Genomic DNA, 20,082 nt, shown 5'->3' on the forward strand with positions numbered 1-20,082 from the left:
ATAGCAATAATCTCATACCTTCTTGGACAGACAGCAGCAGCAGCTACAGGTGGCAAAGCAGAACACTGGGCCCTTGCATCCTCTGCATTTCCTGTAATGAGATCCCTCAGGAAGGAGGCAGAAAGGGAAGCAGAGCAGCAGCAATGCTAGTTTCATGCCAGCCAAGGGCTCCAATTAGCATGGGAAAGGCAGCAAGGCCTGCCCCACTTCTCTGGAACCCTGTACCAGCCAAAGATCCTGCAGGGGTCAGCCAGCAAGCTGATTCAGGCAGCCACTTGCAGTAGGACAACATTGTGATGGGACCACTGCACACTGAGCACAGTATAAAGACAGAACGTATTGCAAGCATGAGAAAGGTGTTCTTTGCCACAGTGAATTGAGTGTTGCTACAATAGTCAGAACGTGTAACTAACAGCAGGCAAGAAGAGGCACTTGTTTCACCCATGACTTCCAGCCACTTGGACTGGTTCTCTTACAGTAATATTCACTCCTTCAAAGACTGCACTTTGGCTGTCAGTTAAGATTATGGTGAAAGACTTTGTGATGATAAACTTATATTGAAAATAAATGCAGGTTCTCATAGGAAAATGACAAGGATACAAAATCTAGCATGTCATCTAAAAGTAACCTAAAATAAATAAATAATCCATCATGCTGTCTAGAGAAAACAGCATAACAGTCTTCATCAGTGGAAATGAAGAAATAAAAGGGTTTCTTTCATCCTTTGGGCAGCACTCTAATGAAGTTCAGTTTTGGGGTTTTCAAACACAAGCATAGGGGACCAAATATATGCTCACAAGTCAATGGACCACGGCAGAACCAAACTGCAAAACTAAAGAAGAACTAAGAGGAAAAATGGGAGAAATTCAAGTCCATGCGACAAGGGTGAAACTAAAATAATTAATCATTGAAGTCTGCAGGTCTAGGGATACTCCATGACTTTTAAGAGGACAAGAAGGTTCCATCTAAAGCCTGTAATACATCCATTTTTTATTTACGCTCCTGATTGCTCTCTTAATGAGAAGTATCACTTTTGCCAGTGCAGTTTTGCCCATTTTCAGCCCAAACAAAATGTACCATGTTCACAAACAAAATACAGAATTTCACCATTTCATCACATTTACAGTGCACTAACTATCCCTAAGACAAATTCAGTAAACTTGAAACAAACAGAAAAAATCCTCAAAGCAACATTTGAGGATCCTTCTCCCCTCGTACTTCTAAACCAAGGAAGAAATGCTTTGCCTGAGCAAAGTAAAGTATCTGCTTTAGCATCCACCAATCTGACCATTTGTTTTCCTACCTACATAGTAGATTCAGATGAACTAAGATGTACACAACATAAAACACGACATGAATATTGCCTGCTCACTCCTGGCTTAAGCCTGACACCTTGTGAGACAACACTTCCTGTTTAGTGTTGAGACCCCAAATTCAAAGTCCCAGGATCCAATCACTTACTGTGTCCAACAGCAGTCATTCTATTGCTTCAGAGAGTATTTAGCAGTACTCTCAAAGACTTAACTGCTAATGGAACATTTCTGATACAAATATAAGCTTTGGAGTTGCACCACTTGAATTCAACTGTAAACAAGGTCTTAGCAACTTTGGGGCAACCAGAGGAAGATAGAGAAAGCAGACTGCAGCACTGAGAGTTCAACTGCTGCCAAAAAATGTCATCTTCTCAACACAAAGCCCTTAACATTCCTTCAAAAACTCATTAAAAACCCCATTGATGAAATACATGCTATTTTAAAATTGATTACCAGAGCAAGGAACATCAGCATGGTGTTCATTCTCTGTGGTCTGGTATGCCCTTTAAAATTAGGCAAACAATCATAATACAATCTTCCTTCGCGCTTTGAGTCAAAATTGTAGTTATTTTAAACAGATTGCTGGTTTTCAGTAACTCAGTGAGTATCCCTAAAAATGAATCCCACATAGAAGTGCTTAATACAAGATATCTCAAAGCAGAAAAATTCCAAAGAGTACTGAAATGTGAAAAATATTAAGTCTTCTTCCTCTGTCTAATCACTGGTCTAAGAACTTAGAACTGACACCCATTTAATTACACCGCTATACCACCTGATAGCATTTATACTGTTTTCCAAGCCTAAACACATACTCCTGCAACAGCAAGAGAATAGGGATCTTCACATTAGGTACCTAACTTCAAAAACTTCTCTTCAAATGAATTAATAATGAAGCTGATAGAAAGGATACATTTCTTATCTAATTCTAGCTCATGACAGTAACCCCAGAGCCTGGAAGTCATACTAACCAGTTTGAATCTTAATCAACAGCAACAAAGGACTTACAAAGAAATGAACGTAGAGTATAATGGCAGTGCTTTGGAATTCCTTCTGCATTAACTTGTTTTGATCATCTTTACTAGAAAACAAAATTGCTGAAAGGCTACCATGTTTTGGATTTGTTTTCTTTGAACAGAAAATGAAAAAGATCAAAAAAGACTTATGAATTGAGGGAAAAGTTCAGTTTCACCAAACCATTTACTTTTTTCCCCCCATAGGAAAGTAAGGAAGAAAAAGCCTCAATTTTTCTTACACTCTGCCTTAAAAAAAAACAACAACAAAAAAAAACCATTAAATTGGAACAAAAATACATTTCAGTTTAACCAGGAGGTTTCCACCATGTTTACTTCCAGTAAAATTTCAATCAAGAAACAAATTTCTGCAGAAAATTTCATGAAATTAACTGGCTTTATAATGGTAAGTAAACTTCAGCGTTCAGAGGCATGCCTTGCTTAAGAACAAGTTATATTCTCCCCATACGCTGCATTTCTGGACAAACTGGATAGTATGACATTCCTGTGGTAAGTAGGGAAGACCCTCGTGTACAAAAATGGAGAAGTGGTGGATGTTACCTAGCATGTTGTGGTAAAGTGGACTGTCGTGTCCATGGATAGTAAATGCAGTCATGACTAGCTGGACCTCTACACCTGCAGGCAATTACAGAACAAAAGACGTCATTTGCCATTCACAAGGACATGCACACGCATGCGCCCTTGTCCACACGTGGAGGATGGAAGACACACAGGGAACGATCACTCAGCAAGTACCTATCCATCAGGCCAACGCAGTCCTCGATATGTGGACCTATGCACCTGCAGCAAATCCAAATTGAGAACAAGAAGAGAGAAAATGGTTATTTGCAGATCCAAGAAGCAGAAATCCCCTCTTTGTGACACACTTTCGATTATAATTCTAAAGAGAGACTCGAGTCACCACAAAATTATAGACTGTGACAAAAACAAGCCTGTGAAGAGAACAATAATAGCAACGTAACCAGCATTCCAAAGTTGGACCATTTGTGGCTCATACAGTATTTAAAGCAGGTTTCACCTGCATGTGTGGGAGGCCTGAGAACAGAGTCGCCTTTCCTAGATGTTTTTTTGAATAATCAAACTGGTGATTACTGCACAGAAGCTGTTCATTTGCAACACATGAGACCTCCAAGAGCACAATGCAGAACTCTCCCCCTCCCCACTTCCTGTAATTGATGCAATTGGCCCTTCTGTTTTAAGTGCCTAGCCAGGGCATATGTTTTGGAAGCTGACTGTACTCTTATCAAGGAAAATCAAGGATGAGATTCCCATTAAAAAAAACATCTGAGTAAAACGCTGTCTGCTGATTCAGGCACTTTGTCCTGCTATCTGTAGATGCTGCCAAAAGATTTCCACTGCAAATTCAGCAGGTGCTCACCAAAGGTGATGGAAATACAGGGAATCACTTTATGCAGCACCACTTATGCACAGCCATGGGGAAAGAGCCTCTGTATTTCCTTACCCTCACAAGGAACAGTAATCAAAGTAGCATGCTGAGTTGTCTGCATTCAAATAAAAAGTCACTTAACCCTTTTACAAAGGGTCAAGATTATCAGAGACAGACAGATGTAGGTGAACTTCCAGAGATTAAGACAACCTAACATGCCTCAGTGCTAAATGCCCAGTAAGTCCCTCCTTATCCACAGCAAGTAAGTAGCTCTCAATTTTTGAAAAAATTAAGCCACTTATTTCAAATCTTGAACAATATCTGCAGTGAACTTTCTCTCCTGTTTATCTGAAATTATATTTTACCAAACAGCTGCGATGTGGAAACAAAGATTTTCAATATTTCTTCAACAGTGTTTTGCTTCAATAGATGCAAAGACAACAGCAGATTCATTACATACCCAATCGGACAGATCGTGCATGAAGTGAAAAGGGTTGATTTAAATGCAGTTCAAGAATCAGACAGAACTATTGACAGGTATTTCTTCCTGGGCTTCACAAGTCTGAGTTTTATCTGATCTTCTGCCAAATCCAACATTCTTCTTTTCAAGGTATTCTCAGCAGTTTGCTGAAGACCAGTGCAGTAATGAAGGCGGTCCAAAAAAATTGTTCAGATTTTTCATCTTCTAGCATGTCTTCTAGCTAAGTTCATTTTTCATCTTCTAGCTAAGTTCAGACTCTTGCTATAGATAAGGGTCCTCTTGAAACGGGAGTTCTGAGAGCCTATTACTAGTTCAGGTAACTGGCAGATAGGAAGAGCCTATTGTCTTGCAGTCATTCCATAACTGCACATTTGCTCTCTAGAAGTCTGAGAGAATAAGAAGAGATAATCCAGGAAGAGATGTTTGGACTTACCCCACTTCAAGTTCAAGTAGTACTGCCTTTTGTTTAAAAATCAACCAATTTCAGAGGGTTTCCCAGCCTCAAACAGAAAACTGTCTAGGTACATTTTAAACTGTTCAACATGACTATGAGTACTTGCATACTCTTTGGTTGTCCTGATTGACATGCAATAAATACTGCGTGAGCAACAGCAATAGACACTACTATTAACAAGTTGATTTTCACCATTAAGTCATCAATTATTTTTTCTCTGGAAATAATTTCTTTCCTTTCAGGCTTTTTTTGACACATAAGTACAAGCATGACACAATCATACATAGCAGTGGTACTTAATTCACCCCCAGGCTTCATTCCCCTGCTTGGAGTCTGGAGAAAGAACTTCTATGTTCTCTCTGAAAGAGGAACTGGGTAATATCAATACAATCATACATATCAATTTATTAACAACATTCAGTCATTACAATACAGCTTACACAGAAAACTATACGTAGAGCTCTTCACCTTATCTTTAAAAATAAAGGTTTTCTGAAAGAAAATTAGTTTGAACAGTTTTGAAAATTGAAATAAAGATCTTTTTTTCCTGAAATAAACCATTTCCCCTCCAACTTTCACAAATATTGTATCAATTTTCCTTGAGACCAAAAAGTGAGGCCTTAACTTCTCACAGATTTCAAGCAGCAAAGCCATTTTCAGTCAGATGAATTCTCCAAGAACTTTGTTGCTGAAAACAAAACTGATGAGATAGCATAAACAGATTAACCCTGGACAAAAGAAAACATTTGTTACAGCAAATACCCAATCACTTGACTGTTACTCTGGATAAAGCCAAATGAATCAAAACCAAGGATTTATGCAGTTAACAGGGAGTGTGCGTTGATACTGATGGCAAGAAAGTTGAACTGGAGCTCGGAGAAATCTTTCCATCAGCAAAGTAGTGTTGGTCTCCAATTATTTAGCATTTGTTGCAACTGAATTTCCACTATGATGCCAACTGGAATTCAAAACGCCTTTAGAGGCAAGGTAGTCCTTGTGCCTTCAAATTTGTTCTGTCACGAGTTGTCAGCTTCGAGGGATAATGAAGTTTTGGATAATGAAGAACAATACATTTCCTTCAAAAATAAAAGCAGTAAGAAAAAGCCTGTGATGAGAAGAGGCGTCCTCTTTGTGCCTTTCTTAGGTAGGAAGCAGACTGCCAGATGCTGTTATATAATTACTATTTCATTTCTGCTAAAGCATTTCATTTTAGCTAGGTTGGCAAGAAAAAGTGCCAAATGTTTTCTGACTCCCTTGAATTAAATGGGATAGCTGTCCCACGTGTCTCAGACCTGCTTCAAATTGGCCTCAAGTAGCTGATATTTACCATGAGGATGCAAAGTGAAAAGCACAGTTGCTGCATCCAAGCAAGTCATTCTTGATGTTTCTCTTGGTGAACATAAGATCATTAACAGGACTGGAGAATAACACACCTATCTACAGGAGCAGTCATTATATTTGAATAAAGGAAGAGAATGGCACTATCAAATCTCACAGTCAAGTGAGCAATCATCTGCAGGCACCGGGATAAAATTATGGCAGAACGCTCACAGAAAACACAAATGTGGAGCCACTATCTTCCCCCCTGTGACAAGAATGGCTGGAGAAGATAAAAAATGACATTAAGAGAACTAAAAGCATATTTTAGCAAGGATCCTGATTCACAAAGCAGTACTGAAGGAACTGAGTAATACCATAATAGGAGCAGTGCTCTGCAGCAGCTCAAGACTCTTCACAAGTACCTAAGTTCTACCTTTATGGCACTAGTTTTATTCCAGCAATTGATCTGACAGCAGAGCCAGATGAAGTAGAGTGTTGAGTTTTTAGTATCACTCAGTTGTGAGTCAAATATCAATATGTGCTCTCTCCAGAAGTGATCTCATTAGGAATGCTGACTGATGGGAACTTCAGTATTAATTTTGGAAGGAAGGTTATGAAACTAGAGAATTAAGTATTAAAGGAGGAGAGAATGAAAGAGACCGATTCCCTTCTTAGTGGAAATATTCAGCCCCAAGACTGTTGGCAAGATAGAAAACTCATAAACCCCAAACATCTGGGACACTCATTAACAGATTTACATAACATCATTATAGGAAGCCTTCAGAAACACTAGAAAATAACATCTATTTTTATCTAGATTGGGGTTTGTGCACGTTGTTTTCATGAGAGGCGATAAAATGCCTAAGAATAGACGTTAATCTTACAACAACAGGATGAGGATTTCTGTGAGGAATAGTATTTAACTCATGGCAAAGGTATAGCTCCTCATAAGAGAGACATCTCTGTGGGAGAAGTCACTGGCTCTATAACAGTGGTACTTCATCAGTTCCCTGGGGATTGGCACACTATACTTGATGAGACATGCTTTCACTTTTAACCTGAGCAGAAAGAAAAGGGAGAAAGTTCAAGGGATAAATTATACAGTAAATGAGCATAAAGGAATCCCATGTCAGCAAGGGTTGCCAACAAATGCTGGCGAGTAGTTACAGCTGCTTAATGCCCTTCCTATTTGTTTATGAACTAGAATGTCAGATTGCCATCAGGAGGTGTACAAACCTCCTACCCAGGGAGACAGTACCAACCAACTATCTGGAAAACACTGATGCAGCTGAAGAAGTGATGAGGAATGGAAAATTATTTGTTCCTTTCCTAGTTTTGGAAAAATACAGTTGTTTAATGAAGATTAGTAATATTTCAATTTTCCCAAAATAGAAGACTGTCCAGAAAGAAAGGTCACATCTCACTCTTCTGAGAGGTCAGAGTAGCTACAAGGTGCCTCTTTATTACTGTCTTTCGACAATAGGTCTACCATCCACAGCTGGGTTTGTCAGACTCCATCAAACTAGCACATCGACCATTCTCCTAAAGCCAGAAACAGAGCTCCTGTTTCTGGAGCTCATCTTAGCATACTGTCTTCTTACTTTTCTGATTGCAAAATTGAGGGTCTGAAGGAAAGACCAATCTGTAACAGATCCCGGCTGCGTCTGAGATCTTACCTTCATTTCCTCAATAGCTCTATTATAATTAGATTTGCAAAAGCAGCAAAAGGTCTCATTTTGAATGGCAACAGCTGTTGACATCAAGATTACATTGAATAATTCACCGGTTTAATTTTAGCTGCTTAACAGAAAAGGCCTCTTGTGAAAGATTATTTCACTGGCTGAAGTTTTCTCATTCTCCCTCGGCTGTCTTTTCCTTTCTGTGTATCCTGGACAGCACTAATCTCATCAAAAAGAACTTTCTAATCCACGTGGCCAAAGCAAGACAAGAGCTGTGTATTTGATTACTGTTATTTTGTTGCACATACTTAATTTTGGCTCGGATGCGCAGTCTATGTATTTTCACACATAACAAGTGATTGATTGGGAATAATACTTGGACAGGACTTGAGAAATGGATCCTCAAATTCCGACTCCTGCAGAATATGGCTCCCGGTGAACCCTTTGCATTAGTTCCTCTGTGTCTCATAGAAGTGCTACGGGGTTAATTCAGCAGTACTAAGGAGTAAAGATGACAATTCCATCAATAAGTAAAATAAAGTCATTGTAGGGCCTAGACAAACAAATGTATATGACAGCATTTGTTACAAACCGGTGCTAGCTAGCAGGAAGGCTGTGAAAAGACCTTTGGTGTGGTCTTATAAAGAGTGTAATATTTTTTTTCTGATAAGCTGCTGCATGTTTATGACAGAAACTTGAATGTCGTGAGAAACTGAAAATAAAGTTGCATTACACTGCTGCACACACTTCATTTTCAGGAGCAGAACAAGTACTTCGCCAAGCCAAAACTGCACCTAGATTGTAATAGGTAACAAAACTTAACTAAGATGGTTCACATCACAGAACTCACCCTTGGGTGCAATTTGGATGGCACGGATGGCACTCACGATCCTCATCGGCATATTTGAAAATGAAACTGTTGGCCCCCTGTAAACCATCAGGACATTTCTCCACACAGTTCGGACCATCCTTAAAATGGAAACACTTTGTGCAGTGGTCAGGCCCCTGGAGAACAAGTAAGAAACACAGTACATTCAGGTTACTCCATATTTCCCTTCTGCACTGGAATTGCAGGTCCTAGCATGACAGCACACACAGCATAACTGTAGTGGTGTTTCTTTCCCAGCAAATCACCCACATGGTTCCAGCCATTGTTGAGGAGCAGCACATGTATATCTTGGTTGTTCTGACCACAAACTTAGCTTATAGAACATAAGATTAATTCCTAGTTTCTAAATAGGTTTCTCCACATTACCAGCATGCTTAACGCAACAGACTTCATGTCTCTTTTAAGTCTATATAAAACGCAAACAAACAAAAAAGAGGTAGAGTGATTCACTATCTCCACAATCCACATTATTTCCCATACTGCCTTCTCCCTGGGGCATCTGGTTATCCTTCAGCGTTTCTGTGACAAGATCTTCTTGATACACACACAGTTTTTTAACAGTCCAGACTATCACCTAAGGCTCCTGAACAATGTAAGCAAAATTAAGCCAGCAGAGCCAACCAAATACTGTGTTCCGCTTGGGCACTGGTCTACAACTTTATATCCATGAATCCTCCTTCAAGTCCAAATTTCTCTCATGGGCTGAAATTTGCAGTGTTAGCTTCCTGCTTTGTGACAGCATTGCAGAAAGCAGAGTGGTACAGCAAAAACAATTATGAGAATGATGAGCAGTGTAATGAGTTTTCTTTACAGTCATTAGGTTACATCAGAGAACCAAGGACACAAGCCACAGGTTAAGTTTTCTTAGTAACAAAGAACCTGAAATACCACTCCTTGCATCCAAGATACTTTTAATCTTGGCAATATACAAACAATCGAAACGGGAAACAATTTTTATCCAACAAAAGGACAATAATCTTTGAAACAAAACTCACTGCTCATATAAGATAATACTGGCATTATAAAGATGACAGTTACAGTTAGCATTCATTTTTTAGGATGTGTGTAAAGAATGCTGCACCAGAACAGGCCAGCCTACACAGAAAAGACAACATTGCTCGAACTTTCTGAAAAACTGAGACAAATGCCCACAATTGAAAGAAACAAACAGAAACCACAGCAAACGGGACAGAACTGAACTTAATGAATAAAAGCAGCTAGAGAAGAGAATGTTCAAACTGCAACTGAATTCTACCTCACACTTAAAGACTTTGGACCTAACATTTAAGGCATTAAGACAACTGAGGAAAGAAAAGGACTCCCTTTTTAAACCATCTTCTAAAGCAGTCTAATCCACCCCAGTTCATTCCTAGAATCTGCCTAATACATGCAGAGCACTGCTCCTACACGTAAAGTACATTTTCTGCTTATGTTGATTTTCAACAGCTACTTTACATTTTCTAAACAGAAAGTACCTGTGCCTTAGCACACTTAAACAGCCAGCTAGCCCACAAAGTACTCAGTATTGCTCTTACCGGCCCATAGCATGTGATCATGTTGTCTTCCATCTTCTCACATTGGGGATCACACTCCACACAAACAGAACCATTTGCAAACTCTCGAAATTCCCTAGGAAAATATTTCGCAAGCAGGTTAGGAAAAAGCAAAAGTGAATTGAAGCTGAGCAAAAATGGCTGCCTCTTCACCAGGTGGTCATCACCTCAGACTCATTAAGCCAGTGGACCACACCAGCTGAGATGACTTCGTTTAATGAGATTAGGTTGCTTTACAACAGCTGAAAATTGAGCCCAATCAGCAAAGTCACTCAAAAAAAAAAAAAATACTTTGAAAGGGGCTGAGCCCATGGAAAGAGCAATTAACATTCTCTAATCAATACAGTTCAGAACATTCTAGCTGAAGTGCTGGTTATGCCATCCAAATAGAGCCTCTTTGCAATCTGAGACAGGTATCATGGCAGAACCAGCCATCAAGTGCTGCAGGGTTTGTGGTCAGATGTGTTCTGATGCATACAAAACCAGTTTTCTAATACTGTTCTCCAACCTTTTTTAAGCATATGAAACTGTTTTCTGTCAGTATTCTTTTCACATGCATTGTCCAGACAGAAGTGTTTAAGTATTTTAATGCATTTATAGGACTTCCAATCCTCTCTCCATAACAGTTCCATGAGTTAACATACAAGGCAAGAAAAGAAAGAAATCATGCAGTGATTTGATTTTCAATTAGCACCTTGAAAAGAAAAATGTAACTAAAATAATTGTCTTATTCTTATTATGAAATAAATTATTGGGACTTTACTATACTGTTTTGGAGGATGTTGAATTCCACCCTGCTTTCCTCCAAAGCCTAATTATTAATTCCTCCTACTATAAGTAACATGAGGAGCTTTACTCTATTTTATCATTATCAGGCACTCTTGAACAGCTTTATCTGTTCAGTGTTTAGGCTGACTTTTACCTACCCTTTAGGAAAAAACATGCACAACAGGTTTTATTATTTCTATTTCCACGTACACATACATAATGTAAAAATCATAGGTAAACCTTTCCACACAACTTCAGATTCTGAAACGACTAAAAGTTATCCAGTAATATATTTCACCCAAAGGCAGTAGTATTGACAATGGAACTGATACCACCTGATGTAAAGACAAGGTAACTTACACATTAAATCCTGAATTACCTCATCAGCAGCACTAGGAAGAAGTACAACAGAAATATCTTACCCGTCATACAGGTTACAAGATTCTATGCAGGTCCTCCCCCTGATGAAGCGCTTGCAGGAGAGACACTGGTCTGGTCCTGGCCCCCAGCAGCCATCACTTGAGCATAACTCATTACACACCATTCCATCAGCAGCTAGAGAGAAAGAGGACACTGCCATTAAATTACGTAATCCTCTGAATTCCAATTTCACCTAGTATTCAAAAAACAAGATACCCTCTAAAAATACAAAATAACAAGGCCCAACTCTTCCTTGCTCACAGTATAAGCCGCACACAGAGATAATCCGGCAAAATTCCACTCAGAACCTAATTATACAAGTTTGTGAGGAGTAAAAGGCCTCAAACCTCACTAGCCTTGAAGATGCTACAAAATTTCAGTCTCTGAAAAGAGAACACATCCCCTGCAGCCCAAGCGTCCCCCAGGCAGGCCCTGCCTGATAAACAGGATTCTCAAATCCACCCAGGAACAGAATTAGTATTATTTACCACAGAACCCTCACAACAAAGAAGTCAACCTCAGCATTACTAAAACTAATTCTACCTCAAGAACCAACAGTAGGATAACAAATTTCATTTTTGAAATAAACTTCTCTACAGCTGTTTTGCTTTTGAAAAAGAGAAATTGTTCAGAGGTACTAAGCAAAGCACTTGCAGGTAGGCCAAGAGCCCTATGACAAAAAAGAGCTGAACTCACCCAAAAGGTAAAGGAGCTCTGTGGCCATGCAGCACTCCCCCTCAGGAAGCCCCAGCTCCAAGAGATGCTCTCCCTTCCATGGCTGGCCCTTATATGAGCTCAGGGTGTTTTCCCCCCTGGGTCTGCCCCTTCTGGCCAGCTGGGGAGCACAGGTGAAAACACTTTGCCTGTGCCTCCTTCACCTTCACTAGGTGCTCCATCACCACTTCAAGCCCTGACCTAACAGTTCCCTGCAGCAGCTGTTAGAGATGGTTGTAGAAAGGATTCTACTGTACGCAGTATATTGCAGAAAAATGGCCATAACTTTGGTAATAGGAAGTCATGCCTCAAAACCAGAAAACTTGCTCTCTGTGGCAGTCATATAGACAAAGAAGATCTGTTTAATACAGACTGGTAAGTGTGATCTGATGCAGATAGGAAAAAGGAAAAATATAAAAAACAACCAAACCCAAAAACTTATTTTCCAAACAGAACAATGCTGGATGAAATGTTCTTCTCTGAGCTGACTATTAAAGCTCAACAAAGAGTTCAGGATTAACCTCAACAAAGAACTAAGAATTAGCATCAACAGTTCTATGAAACATCAGTTCAATATGCCACGCTCAGAAAAGCATACCAAATGTTCAGATTTTTTTCTAGAAAAGAACAGAGAAAAACCAGAAATAATTATCTTACCACCACAGAAACTCTCTCTGCACTCACAGTTTGAGTACTACACCTATTTCTGGTTTGTTCCTTTCAGAAGGGATAAAGAGAGAAAAAGAGTGCTGCAGACTCAACTACAATGGAGGAACAAACAGTCCTAGACACAGGTGAGGAAGGGTACAACAAAATTCTATGATAATGTGAACAACAAGAACAAAAGCACAGAGCAACTTTCACGGCTTCTTCCAAGTCCCTTGAGAGCATTCAAAGAGATGGGAACCCAAGAGGCTTCAAAACAGCTTTTTCTTCCTTCCTTCAAAGTGTAGATCAAGCTGCAGAATTCCCTGGCATGGGGAGATGGCTTTAAACTGGAAGAGATTTAGAGATTAGGAAGAAATTCTTTACTGTGGGGATGGTGAGATACTGGAACAGGCTGCCCAGCGAGGTTGTGGATGCCCCCTGCCTGGAAGCATTGACAGTCAGGCTGGATGGGGCTGTGAGCAACCAGGTTTAGAGGGAGGTGTCCCTGCCTATAGCAGGGGGTTGGAACTAGATGGTCTTAAAGGTCCCTTCCAACCCAAACCATTCCATCATTCTATCAAAGTATTACTTTAAATCATGATTTCTAAATTCTTTGATGCAAAAGCACCTGAAAAGAGAGCTTTTTGTATTCAACACAAAAAAACCCCAACAGCCCACAAAATAAAACATGGTCAGTCTCAAAACCAAAACTCAAATAAATAAAACTAACAAAAGATGAGGGAAAGGTGGTTTCAACCAACAAAATTGTGTATTGCTATTTTATACAAATCCATAAATGATAGATGGTGGAAATGAGCAAAGAGCAAAAGCAAACAAATATTCTCTCCTCAGAATATGAAGGTGGTCCATTTCTACTGATTTAGCCATACCATAACATGTGGAAGTGTCGAACTTGTATTCTGAATTCACTCTTCCATGATGAAACAGTTTATGTAAATGACTTATACAGCAGAGTAGATGAAAAATAAGAACAATCTCCTAAATATCAGAGATAGCAAATTCATCAACACTTGCTTCTCCGATTCACTGGTAACAGCTTGAGTAAAGTGTCAAGGAATATTTTAAGAAGTAAGTTTGCTGGTAGAGTTCTGACAGCTCTCCTCAAATGCTTTTCGATGTGTTTCCACACACAGAAAACACTATAGAACAGCAGCTGCGTGCACACAACACAACTTCACAGAGGGGCACCAGTATAACCGATGCTTTAATGGCAACACTCAGAAATCATTCTAATTTTGTTCTTCTTTTGGATGAAAGCTCAAGTCAGCTACAGCCAAAAAGAAAATAATTAAATTTAGGAGTAATTGCAGGTGGTCATTTAATTTATGCTAGATGATTAATTCTCAGAGATTCCAGCACAGCACCAGAGACCAGAGCTATTTAGCACTGTTACATTAAGACATCTTATTCTCTTGCCTTGAACTCTACTGCAAATCAAGAGTCATTCTACTGAAGTCAAAGGAGCCGCAAACATCACACAAATCCCATGCAAGCACAGACAAGAAAATAGTTTTTTCAATTCAGTTTTAAACCCAGCTTTCTTTCTTTTTTAAAGCATGGTAACGTTCTTACAGAAACTAGCAGAAGCCAGTAGTTCCACTATGCTGCTACTGACTAAACTTCACTGAAGCTGAAGGAGCTAGGTAAGAGTCTGCATTATCAAATGCTACATGCAGTCAACATTTCCTTTTTCACCTACTTTTACACCATTCAGTGCAATGCTGGCTTTGCACACTCAGATTCAGGAGGGTAACTAACGGCGCTACTGAAGGTCCCTTCTGGCCTGGTTTGTCATTTGCCTGTGGAAGCTCTGGGTGATGCAGATGGTTTTGGGGGAACCCCAGTTGTGCCATTCCCCATGGGATTCAGAGCACACTTGAAGGCTCCCTTAGAACAGACTCCAGCACTTGATACCTGCTCTGCCCACCTCCCTTCACCTCGGTGACCAGACCCATACATGGGCCCTGCCTCACAGTGCCTGCTACAAGGATATCTGGGTTTAACAGACAGCTTCAGGTTCAAACTGTATAAAAAAATACAAAGGAACAACCATCTAAGGAACTATTTTTAAAGAATCAAATCTTTTACACCAGTAGTCTTACTTTGCAGTCAATGACTGTCTTTAAGAACTCGTAAGGAAAATAAGAACCCCTCTTACTTTAGAGATCCCTTTGTGCTCCTCCTCCATCCTAAGAATGCTTTAGGTTCCAATACAGTTTTATACACTGTCATCATCCAAAGGCAGTTACCTGTTTTTCTCAATCTTTTTGTAACTTGATATTAAGCTTTTATTATCAGTCATTTTCTTTTCTTCCCCCCTCAACTATTAGACTACTCTGAATTAAGAATTTATTCCTTCAAATAGCAAGTGACACTATTACAAGATCACTCTAGGTACAGGCAGAGCCATATACAAATGAAACAAAGAGCTTTTGAGTAAAGAAAATTAAGATCGTCCTATTGGAATCTAGCCAACATAGTACCTGTAGTCTGAGAAAAGAAACAAGAGAAAAAACGCTATTTCTTTCTGCTTATTTCTAATACAGAAATAGTTTTACAAACAAAAAAAATCCATTTAGCTTATCATTCTTCCTTTTTCAAGGATGTCTAAAGAGATGTTTGAGTTTTAGATGTATTATTTGATATTTTCAGGGGCTGAGAATGTTCTGAAGCTCCAACATATCCTATGGCCTATATGTGGAAGAAAAGAACAAAAAAGCTTTTGACAGGAACTCATTTTCATTAGGAGTCTTAGAACAAATGCTCATTATTTATCAATGGGGTCACATAGGTTAGAAGTAACTTCCCCAAACTAGATAGAGCACAAGAAAGTTAGCTTAAAAAAAAAGAAAGAAAAAAATGGCTCTATTCTTAGGGGCCTTCTCCAGAGTTCCTTGAACTCAACAGAAAATCTCCTGCAGATTTCATCAAACCTTACAATTTATTCAAGTTTTCAACTGGTGACTAAATTGACCTAATTCAGAACAACATTTATAACAACCTTTGCCTGGAAAGGTTTCCCTATATATGCAGGTGTCAGTAGAGTTGACAGCAATTATTTAAATAATGTCATATGAGAGGCCATTTTTTTCTAGATTTATTTTGTGTGCTCTTGTATTTGTCATGAGTTGTCTCTGACTTGTTCCATAAAATACCCATGCTGGGGAAAAAAAAGCCTATTCTTTACTTCAGCACAGAGCAGTGGTAAAATCTAACCACCAGAGTACATTTTCTAGCAAGTAAATTTATCATCATTCACTCTGCATTGATCATCTTCGTAACAGAGTAAAGTTTAGCCACAAACTGTGTTTAGTATTACAGGTTAGAACAGGAGACAGTTAGAAGTATACAACAGATGAGAGGACCAGAGAAAACAGCATGGAGCTGCATCAGGGAGGGTCAGGTGGGGGTGAGGAAAAGGGTGGTGGGCATGGAGCAGCTCCCCAGGGCAGCAGGCACAGACCTGAGCTGCTGGAGCTAAGGGAGCATTTCAACAGCATTCTCAGACATGGGGTTTGGACTTTGGGTAGCCCTGTAGAATCAGGAGTTGGACGTAGCGATCTTTGTGTGTTTCTTCTAACTCAGGACGTTCTGTGACTCTGTGAGAGCTCCTGAATTTTACATACATACTCTCCAGTTGATTTCCACGAGGGTTATCCGATTGGTGACATCCATTTGCCATGTGAATCTACGTGAAACAACTTTGGGAGACACTGCTGCTAAAGCTGCAGCATCTGCTGAAGGCTCACAGCTCATCCTTCACTCTTCTCCTCTAACATGCCTCCAAGCCTACAGATCTCCCAGGCTCTGTGCAGTTCACAAGTATCTCACTGGTAACTATGGACTGTAGCATTTTTCACTGATTGAAGAGCACCGTTGTTATTTTCATTTAAAAAAGAACAGACTTTCACCAAATTCTGCTGTGTCAATGTTATCTCAAAGATAAGCATTACTGTAAAACTGAACTTGTCTAGGAATATTTAACTCTCTCAATAATTCTTCAGTATTTCATTACTTTTAAGTTCAGCAGAAGACAATTTTGAATGGTATGGAAAAAATACATCACCATTTTGTGATTTAAAATAACAATCACTTCAATAAGAGGCTGATTACATGACCTTAGAAGCTCACACATGCACTTTAAATAAAGCTACATTTGTAATAAATGTCTGTTGTAACATGTTCTAAGCTATTCGTAATCACTAGGCAGTAAGGAAAGCAGTAACAAGCTGACAGTGCCTCAAAGTACACAAAGAATTAATAATAAGCACACCAGAGTGTGGCTGTAATAATTAACATGGTCTAGAGTGGTTTCTTTGTGGTAAATGGTACGAAAAAATCTTTAATGGATATTTTTATTAACAATTCACACTCTGCTAGTTGCCATGTAAACAAATAGTATTTCCACCACAGACACTTCAATCCTGCAAATATTTACGTACACTTTAACCTTCATCATTCTGATCAGGCTTGTTTGTCACTCAGACAGCCATGTGCATATGCGCAAGTGCCTGAAGAATGTGGGTCTAAAACAGGCAAAAGAACCTGACAGCAAAAACTGAAACCCTCGTGGACTTGCCCTCAGATCACAGACACTCAGGCAATGGAAGATCAGAAAAGCTCTCCAAAAGCCCAGTCTGCTTCCATCTCCTGAACATCACGGATGCTTGGAAGCATGCTGGACAAATGCATCTGGCTCTAAGGACCAGTTCTGTCTTACCCCAACTAAAGGTGAAGAGTTTAGTTAGATATCTAACCTGCAGCAGAACCCATTTAACCCCAGAAAGGTGCTGACTGACAGGCAGAGCTGAAGCAGCAAGGTAGCTCTTCTCATCTAATGTTGACTCTCTAAAGGCCACAAAACATTATCGATTCATTCATACAAGACGTGCATAGAGAGAAAACCACTGTTACATTTATGATTCAGGAAATTAGCAGTCCAAGACACTGCATTTTGATCTAAGTAGCCTGGCCCATAGCCTACGTTCATTAAATACAGCCCGTTTAATAAATAGGCTTGAATTCCTTTTTGGAACTAGACTCCTGGTAGTGTATCTTATATCCTAACTTTTCAAAGGGAAATGAAAAAGAGATCTGCTTTTCTCATGAAGATTCTTCTGGTATAAAATTTCATAAAACGTCTTCAGTAGTATTTTTCTTCCTGGGAAATAAAAGCTTCTACTACAGCAAAACCTCAACAAGGTGGAAGTCAAATAAAGTTCACATTTTCCCTTTGTGTGCAAATGTACTGACAAGCCTTACAGTGCCAGAGTGTGATTTGGCAGTATGTTCTAGTTTCCACTTGCTCAAGAAGTCTGAGTTTTAATAGCTGTAGCCATTTCAAAGACTTGGCAATCACAGGCAAGGGCAAAAAGGTATTTGACAAAGCAGTCCCAACAACTGCTATGGGACTACCTTCCCAAGCGCTGTGTCCAGCTGGCCACCAAGTTCACCTGAGCTGCCTCCTTTTGTCTTCTAACACATGGTCTGTAAGTCATGCAACACTTCAAGCAAAAAGGAAGCACTACTTCCTTTCTGGAGCTATGGAGATTATGATGCATCCTATTACTTTCATTCAGTTGGACGGGGCCCTGGGCAGCCTGGTGTAGTATGAGATACGGATGTTGGCAGCCCTGCCTGCAGCCTGATGTGCATCAGGGTGAAGCCTGATGATCCTTGAGGCCCCTTCCAACCCAAGCCATTCTATGATGAGTCAGCTTTCACTTCTACCTGTAGAACAGTAACCAAATAACAGCCAAAAAAAAGTACCTCACCTACAGATCTACCGAACAAGGCTTAATGCTTCATGAGGCTCTCACATGACAGAAGAATTGAAAAAAATAACCAAGTTATCAAGAGGTGATAGATACGTTTCACCTAGAATTGGAATCTACCCTCATACTACAGTGATGAGCACAGCCACAAAGTCTTTCAATGCAGAACAGTATTTCAAAGAGAGGGAAAAAAAGAAGCACTTAAAAGTATTATCATGGCCTGAAAAAAACATTTCTGCCTTGCCAAATCTGAAAGAACAGATATATCACTTTAACATACCGTAATTTAATGAATTTCCTCTCTAGCATTATCCTTAAAATGAACTATATTGCTGCTATTATGCAATATTATGCAAGTTGCTGTGTGATTTCTGCATAACCAACTCATTTAATCTGCTACACACTGTTCATTTGATTTTCAATACAATCTTAGTCCAGGTAAGCTCTCCTGACAGACAATTAGCCCCAACTGAAAGTCTGCTAGTAACCTTCCTTGTCAGACAGGCTTAGTATGGAAAGGGAGAACAGTTACCAGACAGCAGTCCCAAAAGTGACCTTTCAAGATTGAGAGCCACTTTGGCGAAGAAGAGAAGCAAAAGATGCCTGTTTCACTCCATAAGTAGAGGGCTGTAAGTCAAAGTCTATAAAACATATATTCACTCCACACTTACAACCTTCAGAATCCGTATTTGTAAAACTGTATCTCTCGTCTCTAAAGTTCGTACCACAGTAAGGAAACAGTGCCTTCTCTCTTCCCCATTTCATTTGCTCGTGCTTTAAAACACTTCATTTGCTTATATATCTCCTTGGAGACATGGGGCCATATCTTTAGATTCTGCAAATGATCGATACTCCACTCTTGTTTGTGGGGCTCTAAACAAGTGACTCAGCTGCATTTCTGGCCTGTCCATACACTGTACCCTGTCAGTACTTAAATCATTTCCCCCAGAGTGAGCCAGTCACAGGCAAGAAGATTTACATTGAGAAGCAGTACTTACTGCAGTTCTCTGCTTTTTTATTTCGATGAATCACCGTCTTTTGGCTGGGTGTGCTGAAAAGACTGGTCCAGTTGACTGTGTGGTAGTAGCATAAATTGCTGTTGTCTGTTATGTAGATGTTACCAGCACTGATCTGCTTCAAGGACTGGAACTGTAAAGAGGTAATGCCTTGCTGCTTCAGGATGAGTAAGGAAAGGCCACTGTGACAAAGCAAAAGAGAACAGGGATTAGCCCCAAGAGGTGGCTCCAGAAGTGAAACTCAGTGGAGCTGGTGGAGAACTTCCCACTGAAATTAGTTTCTAATGGCATGTTCATTTGCAAACTTGCTCAGAAAACTTTTAGTTTGAAATGACACAAATATTTGGTGAGGCAAAAGGTGGTGTTATTGCTCAGAAAGCCATGAGCCCTATCAGAATTGTAATACCACAAACTGCGAGGCTCACAACGTTAGGTCAATTCAGCCATCAAACTAATTGACTAAGTCACTCACAGCTCTGTAACAATCATTAACTCTTTTTTTTTTTTTTTAATAAAATGCTGTCAAGAAAACTGAAGAAAATGTGTTGTTTCTTCTTCCCACAAGACATCAAGGTTAACACTTAAGATGGTTTATACGCTAAGGAAAAACTGAC

The 20,082-nt window shown here is 39.6% G+C and overlaps 1 protein-coding gene across 8 annotated transcripts in view; it reads right to left on the reverse strand.

Moving 5' to 3' along the window:
* Nucleotides 1-20,082, reverse strand: part of ERBB4 (erb-b2 receptor tyrosine kinase 4) — a 515,280-nt gene that overhangs the window by 130,490 nt on the left and 364,708 nt on the right. For 6 of the 8 annotated variants that reach the window (XM_085228854.1, XM_085228852.1, XM_085228851.1 and 3 more), the window contains exons 12-16: nt 19,451-19,650; nt 11,298-11,430; nt 10,090-10,183; nt 8,516-8,670; nt 2,885-2,959 (exon numbers count right to left, since the gene is read on the reverse strand). In XM_085228854.1, the coding sequence (XP_085084980.1) occupies nt 2,885-2,959; nt 8,516-8,670; nt 10,090-10,183; nt 11,298-11,430; nt 19,451-19,650 (657 nt within the window). Of the gene's footprint in view, nt 1-2,884; nt 2,960-3,079; nt 3,125-8,515; nt 8,671-10,089; nt 10,184-11,297; nt 11,431-19,450; nt 19,651-20,082 lie in introns of all 8 variants that reach the window. The other 2 variants (XM_085228855.1, XM_085228849.1) reach the window with 2 other exon arrangements.

Source organism: Meleagris gallopavo, chromosome 7, assembly GCF_905368555.1.
Source record: "Meleagris gallopavo chromosome 7, MGAL_WU_HG_1.1, whole genome shotgun sequence".
Lineage (NCBI taxonomy): Eukaryota > Metazoa > Chordata > Aves > Galliformes > Phasianidae > Meleagris > Meleagris gallopavo.